This window comes from Leptidea sinapis, chromosome 19 (assembly GCF_905404315.1).
Source record: "Leptidea sinapis chromosome 19, ilLepSina1.1, whole genome shotgun sequence".
Lineage (NCBI taxonomy): Eukaryota > Metazoa > Arthropoda > Insecta > Lepidoptera > Pieridae > Leptidea > Leptidea sinapis.
The window spans coordinates 13,363,772-13,389,906 of NC_066283.1; the positions used below are offsets into that span (position 1 = coordinate 13,363,772).

At 34.1% G+C, this 26,135-nt stretch overlaps 3 protein-coding genes across 9 annotated transcripts; 1 reads left to right on the plus strand and 2 right to left on the minus strand.

Annotated features, from left to right (window-relative positions):
• Positions 1–6,804: 6,804 nt before the first annotated feature.
• On the minus strand, positions 6,805–11,253 carry LOC126969828 (Golgi to ER traffic protein 4 homolog). 2 transcript variants are annotated; one of them, XM_050815394.1, is made up of 5 exons: positions 11,049–11,253; positions 10,793–10,961; positions 10,425–10,707; positions 8,540–8,850; positions 6,805–8,088 (listed from the first exon to the last, which is right to left on the minus strand). In XM_050815394.1, exons 2-5 carry the CDS (start codon positions 10,903–10,905, stop codon positions 7,848–7,850), a joined length of 948 nt encoding a protein of 315 aa, XP_050671351.1. In that variant the 5' UTR covers positions 10,906–10,961; positions 11,049–11,253; the 3' UTR covers positions 6,805–7,847. The 2 variants fall into 2 exon arrangements, with proteins under 2 accessions (XP_050671351.1, XP_050671350.1); XM_050815393.1 differs by having other exon boundaries at positions 10,793–10,972.
• A 3,712-nt stretch (positions 11,254–14,965) lies between these two features.
• On the plus strand, positions 14,966–18,252 carry LOC126969827 (Golgi to ER traffic protein 4 homolog). Of its 2 annotated transcripts, XM_050815392.1 has the most exons (5): positions 14,966–15,223; positions 15,306–15,588; positions 16,602–16,912; positions 17,257–17,505; positions 18,046–18,252. In XM_050815392.1, exons 1-4 carry the CDS (start codon positions 15,111–15,113, stop codon positions 17,498–17,500), a joined length of 951 nt encoding a protein of 316 aa, XP_050671349.1. In that variant the 5' UTR covers positions 14,966–15,110; the 3' UTR covers positions 17,501–17,505; positions 18,046–18,252. The 2 variants fall into 2 exon arrangements, with proteins under 2 accessions (XP_050671349.1, XP_050671348.1); XM_050815391.1 differs by lacking the exon at positions 18,046–18,252 and having other exon boundaries at positions 17,257–17,551.
• Positions 18,253–19,567: 1,315 nt separating this feature from the next.
• On the minus strand, positions 19,568–25,243 carry LOC126969831 (uncharacterized). Of its 5 annotated transcripts, none has more exons than XM_050815402.1 (5): positions 25,219–25,243; positions 24,335–24,531; positions 24,130–24,221; positions 22,482–22,692; positions 19,568–20,084 (listed from the first exon to the last, which is right to left on the minus strand). In XM_050815402.1, the coding sequence occupies exons 2-5, from the start codon at positions 24,441–24,443 to the stop codon at positions 19,708–19,710; spliced, it is 789 nt and encodes a 262-aa protein (XP_050671359.1). In that variant the 5' UTR covers positions 24,444–24,531; positions 25,219–25,243; the 3' UTR covers positions 19,568–19,707. The 5 variants fall into 5 exon arrangements, with proteins under 5 accessions (XP_050671359.1, XP_050671355.1, XP_050671356.1 ...); XM_050815398.1 differs by lacking the exon at positions 25,219–25,243 and adding an exon at positions 25,017–25,176; XM_050815399.1 differs by lacking the exon at positions 25,219–25,243 and adding an exon at positions 25,057–25,175.
• Positions 25,244–26,135: the final 892 nt, after the last annotated feature.

Sequence of the window (26,135 nt, forward strand, 5' to 3'; positions counted from 1 at the left end):
ATATAATTCGTCTTTCATTACGTTTTTATTGATATTAGTCAAAACTATCATAAGCTGGAATGGTTGGCTCAGTTGGAAATTTGCGCTCGCATGGAACTCGAGAGATCGCAGATTTGCGTCCCGCATCGTTCATTCCCACAAGCACACAGCCGGTCTGAGGTTCGAGTCTCCTTAGGAGACGCCCCGCGACTGTTGTTGCGTAGTCTTTGCGGCCTCCACGGCCCACGTCCTACTTCGCTGTGAAAGCCAGGGCTGCTAACAGCACAGAGGATGTTTTAGTCGGTATGGGGCGTCCGCTTACGCGGACACTCGAGTCCGACATATTACGCCCCGTACCGGGGCGTAAATACGTAACAGTATTTCCTCCTCTCAAAAAAAAAAAACGCATCGTTCATAAATTTTGTTTACAAATTCTGTATCATACACAGACTAGAGAGTATGGATAATTTAATTTTATCATAGTTGAATAATGTCAATTAAAACAATTTGTTATGTTTTTAAAGTGATAACCTTCACTTCTGGGATTAATACACAGATAATAATTTGAAAACAAAATTAATTCTTTAGATTTGCAAGAGCGATATCTTAAGTCAATTTCGTAATATGCAAATATTGGGGTTGATCAGGTTATCAACTGTAAAGTAGATCCTGTAGATGAAGCCACAACCTAAGAGTTGAACAAAGCATACAACATTTTATAAACGATACGTCACTCGAACGGTTGGCCCGGGTTCGAGTCCCGCATCGTTCATAAAATTTTGTTTTCAAATTAATGATAGAGGCATTTTGAGTTACACAAGTTATTTAAACTTTTGAATATTAATTAATGAAATAGTTTAGGTCGTTTTAAATAAATAATGAACCTCTGAGCGACCATCACTTACATTATCAATTTATCAATAGAAGGAACACTTTATCGATTATGTCAAGAATACTATCTATGGTATCTATGTGGTGGTATCTATGGTATTTAATAAATTAAAGAGATTGGAGGTAGTAACTGGCCCGAAAAAGAGGAAAATTGGAAGAAATGGAGGCCTTTACCCAACTCTTTGAAACTTAGAAAAATTACAACTAAAAAAACAAAATCATATTTGTTCACTATCTTACTAAAATATGTATTTTATTACTATGGAATTTGTATTTTATTAAAAAGAGTGCAAAAAAAGAATGGAAGAAGTTTCTTGCGCTGTTTGTTCTCTCTCAGAGCGCCATTTCTTCCGAAGCGGTTATCATGTATGAACTGACACCAAAAAGAATTCTAAAGGAATCAATTACAGAGAAAATAAACGCCTTTTATAACTTTTAAAAGGCTTTATATTATTATCATATTAATGCATAAAATACATCTTTAATACTGCCGTACTCACTCGTTTTCTGATTAGATTTTTAGATAAAATTTATTTCAACTTATAAGAACTAAAGTTTTTCCGATATAGTCGAGTGTTGCTCCAGATCCAGCTCGGTATGTGACACCCATAATTACACACAGTTCAAATATATAATTAAACAGCTCCATGATTTCTTGACACAGACAAGAGCAACACATATTAAACTCGACAACTTAACTACAGAGCTAGAAAACATTTGCAGTAAAATGCAGTGTATTAATGTTTTATTGCGGCCAAGAGCAGTGCAGAGGTCGTTACTCGCTCCGACATGTCTTAATGACAATTCTACAGACATTGTTGTTTATTAGTCATGAGGTGCAGATTGAATTGAAAATGGAAAATATTTGCTTCCAATTAAATGTTACGATTGAGAAATAATAATAATGCTTAAAGTGTCATTGCTTGTGGCTACGTCATGGGGCGGGTCTTCGTGTGTCACGCTCGTTGTACTAATTAGGCTCGGTAACACTAAAATGACTCGTTTGATTTCATTTCAAAATATTGAAGACTTAATAGTCTTCAATATTTTGAAATCTATTTCCATTTGAAGCAGGCACGTGCTACCTATATTTGATTATTACTAACCTACTATTATTATATCTGCTCAATAGAAACCCATCGAGTTCGAACATTTAAGAGTAGGCTCCCAAAAATAATTCTAACGGTGACTCCGCCCATCCCATCCCGTGCCCCACAAGATCACGCTGCGCGAGGGGAGCGCCCGTCGCCCGCGTCGTCGCACTTCGTTTAAAAAAAGTATTGAACAAATATCTTCCAATTCTGTTTCCAGTTAAGGCATCAGAAAGAAAAAGGTTTGAAAATACATATATTTAAATTTCTTTTTGATAGCATATTTAGTTTAGTTGTAAAATCTCGTGAAAATCTCATATAATTACGGGAGCCTACCCTTAATCTGTTTGGCTAGGACTCTAGTTCCATACTCTGAATACCCTCTTATGATGGAGTCAGAATTTAGCCACAGGAGCTCTGTAGTGAAACAAATTAATCCTGTTGAGTTTTTATTTTATATAAGTCTTTTCACAGTATTATTAAAAGGCAACTATTAATATTATATTAATTATTAATTTAATGTCTAAGAAGTGCGCAAGAACAACTCAAAATATTAAGGTATAGTTTATTTGGTGTCCTATAAAATTACGAGCACCCCGGCAGAAGTGAAAACTTGAACATAACGTTGTGCATTTTTAAATATTTCGAAATGGTTAGGAAATAATTTCGCTCGAATTACTCTATTTAGTACTATAAAATTACTAGCATTTATGAGGCTAAATACAATATTGCTATGGGGCAACGCTGCCGATATTAATACAATATTTGGGCTGCAGAAGAGAGCTATTCGCGCTATTTATAACCTAGATCCTAAAGTATCATTAAGAGCAAAATTCAAAGAAATTAACATCTTGACTGTTGCTTCTCAATATATTCTTGATAATGTAATGTATGTTCATAGGCACATAAGTGAATTTTCTAAAAACTGTCATAACCATAATGTTAACACCAGGAACAGACATAAACTTATAATGCCTACTACTCAGCTAAGTTTAGTTAGTAATTCTTTTGTGGGGCGATGTATATTCCTTTACAACAAGATCCCTGAAAATGTTCAAAACAAAAGTATCACGTTACTCAAAAGAATTGTTAAAAAACGTTTGTGTGGTAAAGGTTACTATAACATAAATGACTTCCTCAATAAAACCACAGATTGGGAATGGAGTGACCGCCCTCAGGCTATTAAATAATAAGTTTATCTGTACAATATTACTTTGTAAACATATTTTTTCAATGAAAAAAAAAGCCCGCTGAGTTTGTTGGGCCCGTTCTTCTCATGTCTGAGGCATTCATTTTGGAATGGGTGGTAGTTCTTGACTTTCCATAAGTGATGTCACATCCTATTTTGAATAAAAATATTTGAATTTGAATATTAATTTAATACGCTTTCGTACACATGACAATTTATATTACATAAAAAATTTAACACTACAGGACTATTACAATTATTTTACATTAAAAAGTTTACCTCTCAGAGAATTCAAGTTTCATCCATAATAAACTGTAAAACTTTCACGGCTGATATTAGATTCCTCGACCTCGCGGTGTTTCGGCTTCGCAATCACAATGATTCAACCCTGCTCCAATGACCGCATGATTATTAAGTTGAAAATTATATATATATACTTTGTACATATACAAAGTATATATGTATATATATACTTTGTTAGAAGTATAAATCTTTCATCCATACTTTCAACGACTGTCTTACGAATTTTCAATCAGGTCACGTGTCCTGACGCGAGTTAAACATTTTATACACATCCCAAGACATGTCCTCAACGCCGCTAAAGAAGTTTTCACTTCAACAACAACCAAAACCGTCCAAGAACATTTTATGTGAGATTGGTTGCAAAGTTTCGCGAGCTCTTAATATCTACCTCAACTGTCGAAACTGTTGTCGGATCTTTTATAAGCCCAAACTTATCATAAGAACTCGACAAAACTTGTGTCATGACAAATTACCTATTCATCTTTTGATTTTTCATTTCAAAGCTATATTTTCAACAGCGATTTAACTTTTCTAAACGGTAGGTAATTTAAAGCAAGCTTAATGGCTAGTTGACAAAAACAAATTTATACAGTACCTACAAAAATTATTTCAGTACATTACAAAAGAAACATTAATTAGCAGTACAAAAGAAAATTTTGATCAGATATTTTCAGATAGAACGAGTCTATGTCCCTACGTATTCTTTTTATCTTAAAAACCTCTGAATATTGTTTTGTATTCGTCTGAATAGGACGGTATAAAAACGGCATTTTTTACGATGTCTGAGGAGTCATATTTTCTTATGTCGTTAGTTGATTGATTGTAAAAAAGAAAACGTAAGGACATAGTTTTTGCATACCTAGATTTTGAGATGTAGGTATGTACATACACAAAAATATATTATGTAACATACCTACTCATATACAGAGGTGTCGGTAACGGTAACAGTGTTGCGAGATAAATTATTTTTCCCATCTCAAAAAATACATGTGTATCTATGTATGTACATACACAATAATATATTATTATGTACCTACAAGGTGCCGGTAACGGTTACAGTGACACGACTTTAATGGTTTTTTCTCATCTCAACAAACGCACAATTTCACTTCAAAAAGACATACCGACAACTATCATACATAAAATTACGTTTTAGTAAAATTATGTCGTAATGCAAAATCGTTGAAACTGAGTTTTCAATTACAGAAACAGTTGTTTTCGAGATTCATGAATATTACATACAAACGGGCTCCGGCAAGTAGGCGACCGTCTTTTGATCTTATTTGAATATTTTGTTTTCAAGCCAGTATTTCATTTCAATGCTAGCTTCCTGTATTTTTATCTTATTTAAACTAAAATAATGTAGGTACTATTATTGTCATACAAGAGTGGAGTAGTTACCAATTAGGTTAGTCAGCAAGGCCGAGTCGAGTCTGTCACTAGTTTGCAATAACCTACACACCCGTGAATCACACTAAGCTTTTTAATACATTTGTGGGAAATAGTAAAAAAAGCGTGTGTGTACTTACTACTTATGTATGCACGCAATAAGTTATACTTCTTTGGCCTAACAAAGCAAAAATCCTTATAATAATTTATTCCTCCTGCCATTCTACGTTTGTAGAAAGAACAATATTGTAAAAATCTTGCAACTATGGCTTTGGCAATTAATTATTAAATAAAGAATACACCTGTACGGGCTTGAACCCTTTGCTTATCCTAATGGACGAAGAAACCAAAAAAAAATGAATGTCGCAAACGTCAGAAAATTTCGTCAGCCAACTTCACCCTGTTACTTTTGTGATGCGCGCGCGTCTTAAAATTTCACTCTCATAATATTTTCATAACGCGGCTTAAGAAGTATAACTTCAAAAATAAATAGTGGAAAAACAAATCAAAATTAAATACTTGTAAATATGATAAACATTCAAATAATTTCCGAAAATGGCGCGCTTTTGCAACTTGGATTTCTTTACCACAGAGTACTAAATAGGCAACAGGACCGTACGCGTAGATATACAGCCTACTCAATTTTTGACAAATATTGTTGTGAAAATAATTAAATTAAATCACTTGTGGAAGCAGCAAGTGATAACGACAGTTTCCAGACTCACTATAAGGTCGACCCCTACACAGATGTTGCGAAGATTAATTCGTACACAGGCACGAGATTTATCTGACTACCAAAATCAATGACGTTTTCAAAGACCAAAATATATAAACTATCAAAATCAATTTTTATATTTTACTACCCAAGCGGAATGCAAGGGGATTCTGCTTACGGCCAATGAAAGAGAGATTTTCAAGAATACTCTGATGATAATCTTACTTGTATTTCATAGAATGACAGCCGCAATTTCGAAGCTGCAAAGCAACAGCAATAGATTTGCAGACGTTTACAAAATCTATATATTTCTACAATGTCAAAAAATTCGAAATTAGGATTTATTAATTTATTTTTTTATGTAAGAGCAGACAAACGAGCGTACGGGTCACCTGATGTTAAGTGATCACCGCCGCCCACATCAGATGAATTACTAGAGCGTTGCTGGCTTTTTTGAAAAGTGTACACGCTTTTTTTGAATGTCCTGGAAACACCGCAGAAGGAAGCCCATGAAACAGCTTGGTTGTACGAGAAAGAAAATTCCTTGAAAACCGCACTGTGGAGGATCACACATCCCGATGGTGAAGATGATATTGTGGCAAGTCTTGCGAAGGTCGAACTCGGGGGCAGGAATCAGGTGAAACCCAGAAGAAACAAAGAAGCGACGTCTCTACGCAACACCAAGCGATCTACAGCCTCTAGCACATAAAAAAAATATACGCTCGAATTGAGAATTTTTTTCCATTATTTTCCTCAGTTTACAATAATACTATGTTTTTTAAATTAAAATTATATATTCCCTGAGTTGGACTGTTGAGATCTCCTTAGTGTGTTTTGTTTATTTCAGCAAAGACTACTTCTTGGTTAGGCATTTATTTTCTCAAAATTGATTCTTTTAGAATTCTTTTTGATGTCATTTCTAATAACTACAAGATACTACTACCGCTTCGGAAACAAATGGCGCTCTAAGAGAGAAGGTTGGTCTATGTCTGGACTTGGTTAATGTCTAACTAAGACTAATAAGATCAACCATGGGCCATGGCAACTTAAACAGGCATTTTGAACTATAAGTGTCATAGACAACCCCCAATGCAGAAGCTGCCGAGAGGCGCCCCATGTTCTGCTGGAGGGTAGAGAGCAAACTACAGGGCTAAGCACCTGGGCTCACCAGGCATTCTTCTGGAGGTTCATTGGAGTAGCCGATACCACCCTCACACGCTAAATAATTTTAATTAAAAAGAAGTGAATATTTTCAATTTTATTTTATTATCTTTATTGTGACACAAAAGAACGATTTTTACAATTTATTCTTAAAGATAATTTCTTTTAAATATTGTGTCTTCTATCGTGACTGCGGTTAAAATGGTCCATTTTGATGTTCCATTTTTCAATGACGCGTGTGGATATTTTTAAAGTAGAAAGTAGACTTTGGACTTTACATACTTAGCCCCAAAGGAGGTGTGATGTCACATGATATTGACAGACTTTTTACACAAATTATCTTGCCCCAAATTAAGCATATATAGCCTGTGTTATGGTTTACAAGACAACAATATATTTAATAAAATATACTTACTTAACCATACATATATACATATAGACATACATAAATACATTTAAACATCCATGACTCGGAAACAAACATCCATATTCATCATATAAATGCTTGCACCTACCGGGATTCGAACCTGGGACATCTAGCTTAGTAGGTAGGATCGCTAACCACTTGGCTACACAGGTCGTCAATATAGCCGGCCAATTCACCGTCCAAAGCGTGAAATTATCTGTTCGCCGAATTGTTCTCACAGTAAGACCATGGTTTCACGGCCTATATGGCACGTGGCGCCATCTTGTTGGATAGTCTGTTATCATCCTGTGATAACAGTCACCATTCACATTACATTCCCACCGGCCTCCGTTTCTGATCTGATTTGGAAGGTCACTATGCAACATTTCTTGCAATAGTTGATTTTTATATCCTTTTAAAGAAAGATCCTTACGTAAAATACGCCAAGTTGAATACGACAGGCCAAGATGTCGAGAACGGCAACAAATCGACAGTTTACGGTCTTCTCGTACACTCGCCGCTGCCGCCCCTATATTTTCTTCAATACTCATACTACTTCATACTCGACCAAATAGACCACATCCAGTATGGATGTGGTCTATTTGGTCGAGTATTAACCAATAATGAAAATTGTGCCTCAAACTGACTGAGAGTAGAGCAAATTGTGCGTTTTAACAGATTAGATAAATCTGTTAAAATGTCAACAAGTTTTACTTGAATAGCTTAATCCAATTCTGGAATATTAGAATTTTGGATCTTCTCTCTTATAATTTCTGAATTGCCTTCAACACTGATAATTGAATTCAAAATGCAATCTAACTTTGATTTTAATATTCTGTATTTACGCTTTTTAATTCTGAACCATACTTTTGCAATTTTATTCAAATATGCAGAATATAATGGGTCGCGCCGTAAACTTTTAGCATAGCGCCTTCTCGCTTTTATAAACAATAGGGCATCATTTCTGAAAATAAACATAAGAACATTAAGATTTAAATAATTATTTATTTACTAGCTGACCCGACTGACATTGTCCTGTATATAATAAATAAAATAATGTTTTTATATGAATTTGTCAATAATATATCATAACATCAAAAATTACTTCGTAAAATATGCACCCTGCTGTAGTAATGAAATTGTTTTCAACTGTCAAACCATGTGTCAATAAATTTTCTCATAGAAATTATGTATGGACACATCAAAGGAAAAACAAATTTGTTGTTTTTATTTAATTTAGGAGCATTTCCTATTTATTCACGTTTTAAACCTTCTCTGGACTTCCACAAATAATTCAAGACCTAAATTTGCCAAATCGCTCCAGCCGTTCTCGAGTTTTAGCGAGACTAACGAACAGCAATTAATTTTTATATTTATATAGATTAATTTATTTCATAAGCAAACTAAAAACTTACTTTTCAATAGCTTTTAATAGAATCCATAGGAAATTTAGTAATGGATATGAATATGGAGGTCCTTTTTCATTTAATATCATCGGATGAGATCTTGCATATTCGTTCAAAACTTCATTAGCCATTTGTTTATTTCTTAGGCCAAGGATTCGAAGGACAGCTTGGGTTATAAATAAATCCACTTCTGATTTACGTCCTCTTGTAGTTTGCAAATCGATTAACATTTTTGCATATGTGACACCATCATTTGAGTGTAAGCCATGTTTAAGAGCTAATACAAGTTCCTTTTTTTCCCAGAACACTTCTCCAAATTTCTGAAATTGGAATGAAAAGTGGTTTTTTTTATCCATTCCAATTTGCAATCAGTAGTAATACTTAAAGCAGATATTTTGAATGTGGATGTGTGAGAATATTTTTTTTTATAATTCCAGTGAAGATATACATGTTCATTGTTTCATACAGTTTTACCAGTGGGAGGCTCCTTTGCACAAGAAGCGGGCTAGTATATGGGAACCACAATAGTGCCGATTTCTGCCGTGAAGCAATAATGTGTAAGCATTACTGTTTAACGGTTTGAAGGGCGCCATAGATAGTGAAATTACTTGGCAAATAAGACTTGACATCTTAGGTCTTAAGGTGACAAGCGTAGTTGTAGTGCCACTCAGAATTTTTTGGTATTTCAAGAATCCGGAGAGGCAATGCATTGTAATGGGGAGGGTGTATCAATTTCCATCAGCAGAATATCCGGCTTGTCTTGACCCTTATTTTCATTTTAAAAAAAAGTACTAATGTAATATATAGTGATGTATGTACATCACTATATATTTAGGTATTAATCCACCTCCAGTGATGGAAAAGAAGCAAGAAGATAACAGGAAAAAACAGGTAAGCAAACAGTTACAAGAGATTAGATTTTTGCTAGCCCAATAGCCCATAGATAGCCCAATCAATGAGCATGACTAGTTGACTACTCACACTGTAGAAAATGAGTACTGGAGTCTCTTGGCAAGTATTTGTGATTGACTGACTTAGTAGAGTGAGTATTGTGTCTTGTTGGTACAACAAACTACTAAAGCCTCGTTGCCAGCACTCGTAAACAGTCAGGGATCAACCATTAGTAGGTGTATCTCTTTTATTCACATTCACATCTATATTTGCTGAATGTATCTTGAGCGAGAACAGTTGATATTAAGTTGCTTTCTCTCATGATAAGTGACTTATAGCTTATATTTTGAAAAATTAAAAATATTCTGTTTCAAATAGAATTAATAATTAGAACTGCTATTATTTATATACATTTGCATTTATATTTACAAATAACACCGCAACAGATATATTTTATGGTAGCACTTCACATGGCTATGTGTTCGCTATTGGGTGTTTGTTGTATTTGGCAAAATATATGACGTTCAGGCAAACATGCAAATAAAGGCAAATACAACCATCCGCATGTGGCAGTCAAATAACAAACACACAAACATTTGGAAGCAGAATGACAAGTTCACGGCATGTGCACTTCTAAATATGGCCATTGTTTGGATGGTTTATTTGCTTATTTGCCTATTTGACCCCTTTGATGTGCCTCGATAAACCAACAAGCGCATGGTAACGCATATTTGGTATTGGCCTTATTTGTCAAATAGACAAATAAGGCAAACACTTTGTCAAATAAACTGTCCACACATGGCAATTATTTGCCAAATATACAAATTCACAAATACAAATAGCCATGTGAAGTGCCACCTTTAGAAAGCATTAACATGAGCCAATAATCATAAACATTATAGGGACCACATTTAAAGTACTTATGTGAAACAACACATATTCAATAACTGGACCAGTTTCTTGCTAGCTACATTGATTCTATTAAATCTTAATCAATTATTACCTTGTGCAGTAATGGATGGCCCTTCATGTTTTCATCCATTGACCAATTTACCACATTAGTAATAAATATTTCTCTTTCAGGCACACTAGAATGCATTGATTTGAATAATGTTATTATTTTGTCTATCCACTCTTCATTTGGTTTGATCTCAGATTTAGCTAAAACATCTATCAGAAGTATAGCCAAATCTATACCACTACCATGTTCATTGTGTTCTAGTAGGATGGTAGCTCCCCGAAATAGCAAATCAAGTAGATCACCGTATTTTTTTTTAGTTAAATATCTGCAACAGCATACAGCTCAAAACAATATTCGTTTTGAATAAAATAACAACACCGAGATTGAGATACCAAGTAGGTATATTTTACCTATAATAAATAGATCTGTACATTTGATGAGCTTCATAGTATCGACCTTCTTTAATGGATATTTCCAACTTGTCGAGAACTCGAAAAACACCTCTTTCAGCACGGTCGTCCATAATTAATTATAAATTATTGATGTATTGACTTATTACTTAATTACGCGTAGTTACAACTAAAAGTACTCTGCGCGTAGTTATTAGGTACTTAATTTGGAATTTAAGTGAAACATCTCTGTTTAATTTTTTAGGAATATACCTACCTATTTTACTTTTCTGGCCAAGGATCCAAGGAATATAATTCTTCTAGTCTAGTGACTTAGCTAGTGTCTAACCATTTTTAATTATATTTCCAGTTTCCACTCCTATCAAGAATTATTTCCTTCACCGCAGAACTTTAAGTTTTCCATTTTCATTATTCCAGGATTCACTTTTTCAGTACTGGTAGGCGGTAGGTAGTACCGGTTATTTGTATCATAATCTTTGTATAAAGTATTGACTGAAATCTGTTCTGTGATCAGCGCCATCTATCGAAAACAGTTACCTTGTCATAATAAAAACCCAATAGAATCAGTGTTCGATTTGGAAATACGAAATAGTTTATGAGATCAAAAACTCTACCCCAGGTGAAGATGATAATTGATATTCATTTATAGCAAACCTTAGTCAAGCTTCTCTTCTGTATTACTTTAATTAATAGAGTAATTGTATCGGGCTATGTTCCGCCTTTTTGGAAATCACAAATTATTATATCCATCCAAATTCCAACCGGATACATCATCGATTGTAACATCATCATATCGCCAAATAGCATTATCACTTGTAATCTCAAAAGTTTCTGACAATATGGTTAAAAGTAGTGTTAAATGTTTTAATAATGTAAATCGGGGGTAATTGGATTCAGAAAATAATAATGTTAATCTTCAACATAAAATGAATCAACTTACTATCCCGGAAATTCTCTCTAACTTTATTAAACTTACCCTCTATCAGGTAGAACAATAAAATTTGACTAACAACGGGAACAAAGTAAACTTGTTTGGAAAATATTTCCACAAGTATCTTTACTCAGTCCGATACTTTTTAACCTTTAAGTAGGTCACACTAAAAGTTTTGCGTAACTTAAAAAAACAACATGTTATAACCAAAATAATAAGTTTATTGCTTTTAAAAAAATACTCTTCTTTACATTTAAAACATTTTTCCATGCGATCAAACCATTTTTTTTAAACAGGTGCACCACAGATCTGAAGGCATGTTTTCGACCTGCTGATTAACGATATCACCGCCTCTTCAGAGGAGAGAATTTTGGGGAAAATACAAAAATCACAGGGTGCTAATCACAGGACGAGTTGTACTTTTTCGGAAGATAAAAATGACTTAGTTTTGTTGGCCGTGTCTGAAGAACCGTTGTGATGATGTAAACTGGGTAAACAAATGGTAGAATACCACTCAGCATTAACACTCTTTTGATCTTCAAGTGGAATTGTGCAGATGAGACCCGTAGCTGAAAAAAAATGCGATCATTTTTTTACCAAAGTTTCTCACCTGCCTCAACTTTTGTTGGTCTGGTCTGTTCAAACACCCATTCACAAGATTGCTGTTTTTTTGGGGCTCAAAACAATAAATCCACGTATCGTCTCCTGAGACAATGTCATAAACAGCATTCGAATGTCCGTGGTCGTACTTCATTAGCATCTGTGAGCACAATTCCACGCAAGCCCGCTTCTACTCCGCTGTCAGTTCATAAGGGATCCAACGACAACAAAGTTTCCGAACTTTCAATTCTTCGTGTAAAATTTTCTGAATTTGGCTCATACCAATGTCCAATAATCCTCGAATTGTCTCATAGGTAATCCGCGGGTTTTCTTCAATTGGCCGCTTAACAGTGGATGGCCGCCCTTCACGAAATCATGTAAAGAATCCCGACCTCTCTCAAATTCAGCAAACTATCGCCTCACGGTGCTCATGCAAGATGCTTATCTCCCAAAAGCATTTTGAAGACGAGTGGCACAGTCTTGCAGAGAGAGAGAACTTTTAAAATCATAAAAAATCATCGATCTAAAATCTTTTCGACTTAATTTCAGTTTCGTTGCGTACGTAGAATGATTTCCCACCAATTGTTATTTTTTACTAGTGGACCCGACAGACGTTGTTCTGTTAAAAAAAACTCTCGCCGATGGAATTTCGTAAAATCCGTTCTTAGCTGACCTCTACTCGACGAAAGGAATATTCCTACCAAATTTCATGTCTCTACGCCTTATGGTTCCAGGGATATCGTGATGAGTGATTATATACGTGGAAATCTCTTATATATATATAGATTGACCATGGGAAATGGATTTTCTAGATTCAGACCACAAACTTTCAAGAATTGGCCTTGAGATTTGTTAATGGTCATGGTGAATGCAAGACGGATCGGAAATTAAAGATTTGCGGGCTAACTCGACATGCAAAATGTTCATGAAGTAGTTGCTGCAGATCATGAAGAATTGCTATAATCATTGCTGTATTGATCTCTTCATGTCGTTATTCCTCCATGGTGCCCATGAAATATAATTGTTAAAATTTATGGTGTGCATCTTCGAGAGATTGTAATGATCCAATTCGATGGTGAATCTGTCCTTGTATCTACAAAATCAAAAGCAAAGTCCGTATTACTGATTTGTAAACATTTATTGCAATTAATAAAAATTAAATAAAGAATTATTATTACTTAAAGAAGTTCCTTACGGCAGGCTTGGAGGGGATAGGGATTTTGCTGCGCGACCGAACTGAAAAAAATGTGATAGTAAAACCGTAAGAAAAAATCCGTGGAAAAAAGTGCGTGGAATAAAACCGTTAAATGAGACGTGCGCAGGCGCGACAGTCGCCTACACAAGCGAGTAGTGTATATATTATAAATATTATTATATTAATATATGATAACGATTATAGCAATATTAGAGCGTTTTTTTTCGCAATTTATGTCGATTCTAGATTAGCCGAAGGAACTTCGTTCCTACCTGGTGTCCCACGACACCACATAATTTTTTTTTAGAATTACCATACATAATACATAGGAATAAGTATTGTAGGTATGTAATTCTTCTACTGTATTGTGTGTAAGAATATACATAAATTAATACCCTGAATGTCGGATTAAATCGTCGTTCTTAGATTATGTCTGCCCCAAATTAGGACATTTGGAAACAAACATTGTAATTTTGAGTGTTTGCTAGAAAATGTCGTGATTGGTAGTTTCTCACTAAGGCAGCACAATACTGGCGTTTCTCCGGAAAATACTTGCAAACAACGTCTATCGACCCAATGTGAACGCGGTAATCAGTACTGCAATCGTATCGTTGCTGCTCGATTCAAATCAGTACTTCATCAATTACTTCTTGTGCGTCGAAAATTATCTAGTTGTTGATCTCTGAGGTTTACTGGCTGCGTCGCTTTGCTCTTGTGATTCAGAAACACAAGGTCGAGCCCATACTAACGCGGGGCTTTTTATCTGCAATTTCTTGTTCTTCGTCAGTCCAATTCGCAATGTTTCGAATCGTAGTTGCATTACGTCTATGTCTGGAAAGATGGCACAATAAGCTAATAGAAACTCGAAACAAACCCACCCAATGACATTCTATACATAACAACGTCATTGCACCCACCAGTCAACTTGAATAACATGACGTGCACTGTCAGTTGCATTTTATTGCTCATGTAGCGTGAAACTAACAAAAAACTTCATTGAATTCTTTCTATTCTCGAGATGTCATGAAAATGTCAATCCATACAAAATGTATGAGAAAATAAATGTTTTTATAATTATATTTTTTTGTGATTTTTTCGATATTTTATTACTTATTATCCTTTTCCGGACTAAGAGAAACCCAAAAAATCAAACAACAGAAAAAATGGTCTAGCCGTTCTTGAGTTATAAATGGTAACACGACTTTGTTTTATATATATAGATTACTACGAAGGTTGCAACGTTTCAAAAAATATAAGATTCGAAATTCAAATAGTTCCGATTAGCTAGAAGTGCAAAACTTTTAGTGTGCCCCATGAGTTACTTGTACCTTGTAGTATTACATATTCTTTGCCTTAATTGAAAATAATCTTGAAGCTGGCGGATACACAAAATGTACGAGCCAAAATCTCCGAAAAAGGAGTGGAAATAAAAAATAATACTCGAGCTGTCAAAAGCAAAACTCAAAAGTACCTAATCACATACTAAATTTTACTATAAAGTCAATTAAATGGATTAATTTAAGTAGTATTACACGAGTTAGTTTTGAATCAGAGATTTAGACAATATTATTTAATTTATTTTGTTATGAATTATGGCTTCCACCGGTGAAAAGGGTGTTTCTCGAGTACTTATCAAATTAAAATTATCCTTAGAGAATGGGCAATACTATGAAGCTCATCAAATTTATAGAACTCTCTATTTTAGGCAATAAATTTTCATATTAGTCTGTACGTGCTTTTGGAGTTTACTTGAGCGTTATTTTGTAAAATCTAAATCTTTATTGCAGATATTTAAGTAAGAAGAAATACGATGAATTACTTGATTTGCTATATCGGGGAGCTACGCTCCTGATAGAAAACAACCAACATGGTAGTGGTGTTGATTTGGCTATACTTTTTATAGATGTGTTAGTTAAATCTGAGACCAAACCAAATCCAGAGTGGATTGATAAAATAGTTACATTATTTAAATCAATTAATTCAAGTGTGCCTGAAAAAGATATATTTCTGACAAATGCAGTAAAATGGTCAATGGACGAAAAGAAGATGGGCCATCCATTATTACATAAGGTAAAAAAATGGTTTTATAGAATAAGTGACTCCATTACAAGCTTGATCAAGAGCTATGATATTATAGTTTTTTATTTTTCCTTAATTTTGGTGTGCTAAGAGTACAATCAAGAACTATTACGGATCAATCATATCCTTTTCCTATTAGTGAAACAGCAACTCCCCTGGAGCAACTTCTTCCATTTAAATTACTCTTGGTGAGTGGCTCACTTGATGAAATTTCAATACCAAGCAAGAGATGTGTTGTCTGCCTTTGAGTTAGATATATGCAAGTCCCAAAGTCATATTGGTTAATCAAACTAGGTAGGGATGATAGGTATTTTCTGCAACTTGACATCTGACTTGTGACTGTGTATTGTATTTCCGAGACTACATTTAGTAGACCACCAAAATAAATATATTATTTTCTAATGAATAGAAAAACTGAAAACACACATGAACACTTTTGGGGATAATTTGTCTGCCAGATGGGTGGCAATGGTCCTAGCCACCACCACTCTACCTTTTACTCTCTCAATCTCTCTCTCTCTTACACTCTTTACACCCAAAAATATTTAGTAATTTAAATGCCTCATATTGATATTCTTATATCTAATTATATATTCCATTTGAAACCACTTTTTTCATTAATGATGAACAGATATCAGCAGAAAGAAAGAACAGAACTCATACAAATGAATGGCAACAAATTGAATAATATGTATATTTTAAAATATTTTCAGTGCTTATTATCTTACATAAAATTTTAGATAATTCTATTTTATTTGATTAAATAGTTTTGTTCTACACATAAAATTTGAAAACAAAATTTTACAAATAAGTTTGTGTAATTATTAATCCTAGAAGTGAGGATTAAAACTTAAAAAAAAATAACAAATTGTTTAGTTTCTTACTATATGAGTAATTCTTTTGTATGTTAATAATTTATTCTCTTTACCCATGTTGCAGAGTTTTTAGTGTATTAAATAATTTTTTCTTTGTTTAATAATTAGTATTTTCATCACTTCTTTCAGAAAATCGCCGAAGTATTTTGGAAGGAAAAGGAATATTTATTAGCTCATAAACATTTTTTACGCTCTAATGACGGTGTCACCTTTGCAAAAATGCTAATAGATCAGCATACTTCAGAAGCACTTGAGGTGGATGTTGAAATATTAATAGCTAAAGCTGTCTTGAAAATTCTTGTTTTAAAAAATAAACAGATGGCAAATGACGCTTTAAAAGAATATACAAGAACCCATCCAATGATATCGAAGGAAAAGGGGCCCCCATTTTCATATCAGTTGCTTAATTTCTTGTTCCTTCTATTAAAAGCAATAGATGAGTAAGTATAAAGTATACATAATTTTTTTTTTATATTAACAATTACGTATTATTACGTAGGTACCTCTGTCAAAGGATAAGTTTGGCTATAGAAAGAGGTAACGTTGCCAGCTTCATGGGTACCTTACCTGCCGATAGCGATCTTGATGATATTTTCTATTTGTAATTATTTAATTTTGTTAGATTATTTAAGTTTTATTTTATTATTATTTTTAATATAAATAGCGTTATTAATTATTAAGTCATATGTAAATAATTTGAAATATAATATATTTATATACTTAATAAAAATAATTATATTTGGTGTAACAACATTTTCATCAATTTATTACTTATTTATTTCAGAAATGATGCTAATCTGTTCAAAAATGTGAGAAAAACTTATGAAAATAAAATTCAGTGTGATCCTATTTATTCCGAATATTTGGATAAAATTGCAAAAGTCTGGTTCGGTATTGAAAGAGAGGGTACCAAAACGCAAAATTCAATGTTAGACGGAATTTTGAAATCACTAATGACTGGTGACCTAGATGATTCCGGAAAAGAAGGAGATAAATTATCTCAAGCTATTGTTCCAGACTTAGATTAACATAGGTATATTGTTTTTGTCTAGATAATGTTTAATAATAAAATTATTAATGTTTCAATTAATTTTCTATTGCTTGTTTTAAATTAATAACTTTATTTAATATAAGAACTAATGTATCACATAAAATATCATGAATCACATAATACAACACAGATGCTTGTTAGTTTTAAAATAGAAATAAAAAAATTGGTGTTATTACAAAAAAGTTAAACATATGTTGTACACTTGTTTTAAAAAAGTTCTATTATAAATCTGTCTCTTTCGCGTCAATGTTTTTGCTTACATACTTTGACACTGTTAATAAAACACATATCTAAGCCATGTTTTAATTATTTGTAATAACACCATTTAAGTTTTAAGTGCCTTATTGCTAATAGTTCAGTTTTTTAATAATGTATACTTTAAATTTTTGCTTAAATAAATATAAACCTAAATAAATCTTCAAAAATCACAAATCAATAATTTAGGCATCCCCAGGAGCCGTTGACTCACCTAACTCTGGAACAAGAGTGCTCTTGTTGTTTCAGCAAAGTTTTAATTTACAGGAGTTGCAGCGGAATTCTGGATCAAGGACACTTGCATTCTGCATAGACTTTCTTTTATTGAAACATTTTTACACAGCTGATTATCTTGCCCCAACTAGGTATAGCCTGTACTATGGTTGCAAGACAATGATAATATATTTAAAGTCAAATAAACTTTATTCAATTACGCTTAAACTAAACGCTTTTGAATCATACTATAAAAATCTTTTCAATTACTGAATCTACTATATGTTCGGCTTAAGTAGAGCTTGTTAGAAGAACATACGAGAAACAAAATGGCCACTCTTTTCAGCTATTGGCTGAGGCGGAGTACATATTTTACAATGGCTGCAATATACAAAAAAAAATTAAGTTTGTAAGGTGCTGCATCCAATATATGAATCGTATTCAAAGGAAAAAGACTTCTATAGGTTTCATAAAAAGTAATAAAGAATGAACTGTACAAAAATAAATAATCCTATATTAAATGTGACAACCTTTAGATCATGAATTCATATTCAGTGTAAGAATGCTTCGTGAACGTAATGGTCTATAACAGGTCGGTCGATCTGGCATCACAAGCACTACCCGTTCACGAGTTGACGCATGGACCAGCCATCGTGCCCTTCGCACATTCTTAAGGAGACGACGCCGCCGCAAGCTATACTATTTTAGAGAGCATGACAAACATTTAATTCAATATAGCTATATACAAACATACATAAATAAATTTATCTATGATTCGGAAACAAACATTCATATTATGTATTATGTTTGCACCTCTAGATAATATATATCTAGGTAACTATTGTCATAATAACTCATAACTTTATGGTTATGGATTTCTGCAGAATCCCTCCCTAATTCAATATATTCTCTCAATAAATGGAATGAAGACAACCACCCCTTCAAATTCAATATTTTTATACAATCTAATCAATTAAAATCTAATTCTAGTCACGATTATGGCTATTTTTTAAATCGGTGTCCTTCCGGCTCCGCTCTCGCCTCCGCACCCTTCACGTCGCGCGTGCGACTCAAGCATTGCTCACCTATAACTATGTATGTAGTTACAAACCTACATTGGTTGACACCGGCTCCAAAAATAACAATAATCGTAAAATAGGCTTACTATCTTATAGCATATTAGTATATCTATTGTTTTGGATTAGTGTTTTTGAAATCTGTTGTGTTTTTGGATAAAAAATAATTATTTTTTGATTTTTAGTGAATCTGAAGTACATAACTAATATTTGTCTAAATATGTGTAGCTCTACTAAATTTTTGAATGCAGTAATGAACGTAAGCGCATTGCAATTTGATTACAGACAGTTAGAAATTCTGCCACAGATAGCTTACTGTAAGTTGTTAATAAGGACTTCCATTGAATTATCATATTCGACTACTACAATTACTTGACTATGACGACGTTACGGTAGGTGACTCAAATATCCGGATAGCATATAGATTCTGCCGAGTATCGTTAATTTTCTCCTAAGAATTTTTTGTTTTTAATGTAGGTAGGTACTAATAATACTGAATCTACAGATATATACATACTACATATATTTAAATACATAACAATATAATAATTCATAATTATATTTACATATTATTATATTTCGGTAGGAATGTAGGTATCTAACACAATTTTTTTCAAGAAGTAAGTAGGTAAGTATTTAATTATTCTTTTACATCTTCTAATGTAAGACAAGTTATATCTCTGGTCCATGTGGAAATTTTTACAGTGTTTTTTTGCAAGTCGAATTTCAAATTTCTCTTTTTTAAGTCGAGCGCCTGTCTAAGAATGAACCTGTTAAACTCATGAACATTTGGATGGTTGAGATAATCGTTAATATCCATCCATTTGCATTCCTTTATTTCTAGATCTGACTTATGAATTGTATCTGAGGTAGCTTTTAACATAACAATTACATAAATATCAGAGTTTCCAAACATTGAATCGTGCGAGTGTCTGAGTGTGACCATTGATTCAAAATAACAATCTATGTCAGTTTCTTCTTTCACTTCTCTTATAGCGGCATCTTTTATATCTTCACCTGAAATATTGGAAGCTTATTAAATTTTATTAAACAAAAATCCCATAAAAAAAGTGTTTCTCAGTATTTGATGAACTGCTGTTTTATAAGACTAAGAAATGCAAAAGTTTCTCTCCCAATGGACTCTACGAGTCTCTACGTGTAAAGTGAGGAAGATTAGATTCCACTATCTCCAATAGTATGTAAAACTATAGACTTACCCCCTTATTCATAATGGTCCGCTAACTTTAAACAGCCGCTTAGGAGTGTTTTTTCTTATTCTGACTTAGGTCAATAGAAGAAGACAGTGTGAGAATTAGCAAAGCTTTAAGTTAGCAGACTATTATGAATAAGGGGGTTATTCATTGCAAAATAAATAATATTAGTTCAGAAGCTTCATTAGTTACATTTTTTAAAGATATAGCTACTGTAGCTGCTTGCTAATAAGATTAATTTTAAATCGTACTCAGTTCGTAACTACGGTGGACTAATAATGCATTCATATAGTAGATTGTTAACCGAGGGTCGAAAGAATCAATTCCCGAGGTATTTAGACGCCCGAGCGCCGCGAGGTCGGCTATAGTCCGAGTAGGAATTGATTACCCGAGTTAAACACTCTACTTTTCATTTCAAATATGAGGAAAATAAAACTAGTTGTTTATCTCAGCACATATTAGAATTCCGCCAATTTATGTCGACTTTTTAAATTTCAAACATGGAACTTACCGCGTAATTGTTGCGGCTTTTTCCGCTCAAAGAAGTATGCGCTAAGTTCACACTGGCTGTTTAGAAAGTCACATGGCATTTCTTTTGATTAGTTTTTTTTTACAGAAAACTCTTCATAGCTGACAGCAGTTCTATTTTCAAAGTTTATTCCGGCCCTTGGGTGGGAAGTAATTTGTATGAGTTTTTCCCTCTCGACGGAGTGAAGCAGCATCTTCCACCCAATAATCAGATCAAAACAACATTACTTTCCGAGTATGAGAAATGAAAATATATTTACGCACACTACGATTTACTCGTAGTTACTTATTGGGTACATAATCAGCAGGCGTTACTATCACAGTAGTTAATTAGCTATTTACACGTTACAACTCACATGACGACCGAACTTATCTAAGACTTTTTTGCTTCTCCATGTCTGAGAGGACTTTTACTCCGAAAAAATAAACAAAGAAACGAAAAGATGTATATATAACTGGAATAAAAGCAACGTATATTCACGCCAAGCGACTGACAATGCAAATACTGGTATAGGTCTGTGCTAGAAGCTATTTTTTCGGACCTATAACGCAGGGTGAGACATGCCCGACTCACGTTACACCATAAGTGCGTGGCATGGAACATGGCGCTGTAAGCGATTTTAGTTCATACGTACCCACATTCTACACATTTTGAATAAGCGAGTGATAATCAATATAGTGGGCAGTTGATTTTGGTTAGGAGAGTAAGGGGAGGGCGCAACGTAGCTACCGCCGTATCTGCCGTATCTTTTACACCCCGACGTACGTAAGCAAATATTAATAAAAACTTTTGTTGCTTGCCGAAAAAAGGAGAGAGTATATTTAATTTGAAATGTTTGTATATAATTTTGAAAAAATTACAGACAGATAGTTATGATTAATGAATATTTATTTTGATTTTATTCAAACACTTTTTTTTTTGTGAGAAATCTTTACCAACATAAGGGCCTCCAAGCAAATTTTTATACGGGGCCTCGCCAAGGCTCGCTACGCCACCACCCTAATGATAAACTCACCTGCTCGCATTGGCGGCTTTCAGGTCATGGCATGTAGGTTCTGGCGGCCGATAATGGCGGGATAACCAATACACACATTCGGGCTATCTAGAGAAGCCTGACGCCTAAATAACCTTTAAAATGTCCGGTGCAGAATGCCGGAGGAAACTATTGAAAGAGGATACAAGCAAGTAAGTCCTGACGACCTGCTTAAGAACCGGCGCCGCACTGCGTTCAGGGCAAATGTGGACTTTACGAGGACAGGACAGATGATGTGTTTTAACCAGTTTTTACCCCACTGAAGAAGTTCTATAGGGGCATTAATTCTCCGTAACTCGTTGACGAGATAGAGCAGGGCATTGCTATATTAGCCAATGAACCACTAAAACGAAGCTTGTACAAGGATTAGTGTTTCCGGTTTTCCTCTACGACGTAGAGACTCGGACCATACGGGAAAAGTCAGAAAAAGCGGATAGATGCCCTCGAGACTTTATAGGTCACGCCAAAAATTAGGATATCATCCCCACCATCTGGATGTCTGGCGCACGTCTACTCTGCGGCTTCAAGGAACGTTCTTTTATGTATAAACCATACCTCCACTTCCATAAAAAAAAACTGTTTTATCACATGCAAGAAAAGTATAACATCAAAACCATATGATGAAATAATATTACAAATACCTCTCTCCACATATCCTCCAGGAAGCTTCCAATGAGGATACTCAAAATGTTTCTCAGTTACAACAAGTATCTCACCACTGCTATTGAATACCAACCCACCAACACCCACATTAGTATGGCAGCCCGGTGGCAAGTTCGCTTTTCTATCTGTTGGTAGCCATTTGTACATCATAACGAAATCGTCTCTAGAATGATGAAAATGAAAGTCTTCCTGAAATTTACAAAATAAATATTATATCATAATTACTAGACACTGAGAGTAGACTTCAGCTTTTGAATGTCGGTGTTCCCCAAGGCTGAGTGCTCTACACATTTTGCCTGTATATCAATCATATAGGTATTATGGGATGCCTCAAATATGTATTGCTAATACGACGGAAATACCAGAGATGCTATGCACATTTTCCTGAGGAAATCATTAACCATTGGCATGAAACTTGTATAGACTCCAGGTCTAACATTCTGCATAAAAAAAACCATCTACTACCGCTTCGGGAACAAATGGCGCTCTGAGAGAGAAGAAGAGTTGCAAATAACTCTCCTACTATTATTTTTTGCGCTCTTTTTAGTTTAGTATACAATATTGTACTGTCGTACCTATTCTTATAAAATAATCACTTGGCATTGCGTAAAGACGTCGCTGCATTGTGTGTCATCTACCGCATTTATCACGGGGAGTGTTCCGAAGAGCTGTTTAACCTGATTCCTGCCGCCGAATTCCACCTTAGCACGACACGCCACAAGTTAGGATATCATCCCCACCATCTGGATGTGTGGCGGTCCTTCACAGTGCGGTTTTCAAGGAGCTTTCTTCCACGTACTACAAAGCTGTGGAATGAACTTCCTTGTGCGATGTTTCCAGGACGATACCACATGGGTACCTTCAAAAAAAGCGCGTACACCTTCCTTAAAGGCCGGCAACGCTCCTGTGATTCCTCGGGTGTTGCAAGAGATTGTGGGCGGCGGTGAACAACAGATGACCCGTACGCTCGTTTCATTCATTCCACAGCTTTGTAGTATGTGGAAAAAAGCTCCTTGAAAACCACCCTGTGGAGAACCGCCTCACATCCAGATAGTGGGGATGATATCCTAACTTGTGGCGTGTCGTGCGAAGGTGGAACTTGGCGGCAAGGAATCAGGTTAAATAGCTCTTTGAAATGCTTTTGTGATAAATGCGATAGAAGACACACAATGAAGCGACGTCTCTACGCAATGCCAAGTGATCCAGCCGTTCAGAGAGCACTGGGTCCCCGACTATTCAACTGCTCACTCACTTCTATCTTGGTGTATCTCCGTTTCAGATTTTCTGCTCTCTTGCTCACTTGTCTATACCCTAGTATATTGTAAGTCTATGATCTAACCAGTTTTACAACTAGTCTCAAGATGTTGTGTTATTACTTTTCCCGGGTTCGAATCCCAGTAGGTGCAAGCATTTATATGATGAATTTGGATGTTTGTTTCCGAGTCATGGATGTTTAAATATATTTATGTATGTTTATATGAATTTATTATGTTTAAGTAAGTATATTGTATTAAATATATTGTTGTCTTGTAACCCATAACACAGGCTATGCTCAACTTGGGGCAAGATAATTTTTGTAAAAAGTGTGTCAATATTATAGGGACTTATTGTACAATAGTTACCAACATGAGCTAATATTGGAACCCAAGTAGCATCCTTTATGTGTACATTGAACCAAATGCATCTTCTTTTTTCATCTGACCATTTTTTTAACGAATCTGTAAGTGACAAATTAGTAACAATTAACCAACCAAGCACTCTCCACTACTCCAGCGTACAGAATATTTAGCATTTAGTTACTAAATTATTATTAAATGTAGTTAATACTTACTCAAAAGCATGTCTCTAAAAATATGTGTTTCACAGGGCTCATCTTTGGAATTTATTGTTATACCATTGTACCTATCTACAACTCCATTAAATGTTGATGAAACCTCCATAATTTGGTGATAAGAATAAAATAATTTTTCTTCCTCAATTTTGATTAATCATCTATTTATACTCACAGTATCACAGAATGTAGGTATCCTAAAACAAATTTAAATTAATATGGAGGGTTAAGTGTTTTTCAGTAACCAAATAGGTATTTTAAATAACCTTAAATATGTAATGTTATTAGATTATTTTTATATTAAGTTGTCCACACAGAAACTGATATGCTCAAACACAAGTCTTCAAGGTTTGTCAATTTGTACATCTACCATATAGTAGGTATCTAAAATTAATCAGATAAAAAAGTTTTATTACTTACTTGTTACTCAAATAGTTCAAATGTTGGTGGCTATAAAAATATCATAGGCACGTCTAATCTATACACAGAAAGATCTACTGAGAACTTGACAAGGTCAAGGTAGTGTTTGAGTTCTGATAATAGCACTTAATAGTTAGCTAATGAATATTCAATATTTTTAAATAATGTTCCTACCTATAAATGGTGAACCATTACCTACGTATTAGATATATACATGATAGAATTGAACGTGTTTACGTAACACAAACCTGATTACACGTACCTATATATAAATTATTATTATACTCCTTTATATACATTACCTATATGTATTTATCTATTATCATTTATGACTAGTTGGATAATGGGTTTTTGCTGTTAAAATAAAAAAATAATTAAATGTTTCCATTTATTTATAATTAGTGATAAATAAATAATAATATAGCTACTAGCATCTTTAAATTTTGTGTAATAAAATTTATTACCTTTAAATTTAAAAATAACAAGTTGATGGTTGACAGTTGACACTTGAGAGTTGAAGTGACAACACTTTTTATATTTTATGACAGCGCTACAAGAGCGTGTCAAATATATTGTTTCTCCTTTTTTATGGAAAAGAAGGACAAACGAACCTACGGCTCCGCCGCCCACATTCTCTTGACAACATTTAACATTAGAGGAATCACAGGAGCGTTGCCAGTTATCATAAAATTATAAAGTTTCACTTCACTTTAAATTAATTTATTGCTAGAATTGTATTTTTATTAGGTTTACAGTAACTTCTTTTGTATTTTTTCTATTTAACTGATCAAGACGTGGCGGCGTACGGGATGAGGAATCATATGAATTTTTTGTATCACAGATTTCACATGAACCTATGCATCAAAAATACGATGTCCCTTCGTTTGAGCTACAATTGCAAGTGACATTTTCAGTATTAATTGGTCTTGCAAGGTGTGGTTTTAAATCTCGATTGTCACAAAAGTTCTAACACGATGCTTTCTTCTACTGCTTTTTTCTGCTTCACACCACATTCCTGTATCACGTGATCTTTGAAAAATCATCATCCTAGCTACATTTTCATATCCTATGAATTTCTTGGTCAATTAATGCAAGCAGTCAGCCATAGGGATCTTTATTATAATTATTATTTTTAACATCTACACGATTTAACTCTTTCTATGCAGTCTAATCACCCATTTTGTTTATTGTTATGCCTAGGAACGCCATTTGGATTATTTCTGGGTGTAATGGCTTAGATTTCACTCCTCCTCTACTAAAGACTATATTATATAAGTTAAATTTCTATCAACATATTATCTAAAAATAACTTATATAACTTATCTAGAAATGAAAGAAATAATTCATGTCGATGTGATTTATTACCTATGCCAATAACTAT

Bases quoted from the DNA above. Each gene is read 5' to 3' on its own strand.
- LOC126969828 (XM_050815394.1), bottom strand. From the start codon at position 10,905: ATGGACGACCGTGCTGAAAGAGGTGTTTTTCGAGTTCTCGACAAGTTG. The intron at 10,708-10,792 runs GTAAAATATACC...ATGCTGTTGCAG, and splicing joins TACAGATCTATTTATTATAG to ATATTTAACTAAAAAAAAAT. The intron at 8,851-10,424 runs GTAATAATTGAT...TTCCAATTTCAG, and splicing joins GCCATCCATTACTGCACAAG to AAATTTGGAGAAGTGTTCTG.
- LOC126969827 (XM_050815392.1), top strand. From the start codon at position 15,111: ATGGCTTCCACCGGTGAAAAGGGTGTTTCTCGAGTACTTATCAAATTA. The intron at 15,224-15,305 runs GCAATAAATTTT...TCTTTATTGCAG, and splicing joins TATAGAACTCTCTATTTTAG to ATATTTAAGTAAGAAGAAAT. The intron at 15,589-16,601 runs GTAAAAAAATGG...CACTTCTTTCAG, and splicing joins GCCATCCATTATTACATAAG to AAAATCGCCGAAGTATTTTG.
- LOC126969831 (XM_050815402.1), bottom strand. From the start codon at position 24,443: ATGGAGGTTTCATCAACATTTAATGGAGTTGTAGATAGGTACAATGGT. The intron at 24,222-24,334 runs GTAAGTATTAAC...TGTCACTTACAG, and splicing joins TTTTAGAGACATGCTTTTGA to ATTCGTTAAAAAAATGGTCA. The intron at 20,085-22,481 runs GTATTTGTAATA...CCAATATTTCAG, and splicing joins TGGAGGATATGTGGAGAGAG to GTGAAGATATAAAAGATGCC.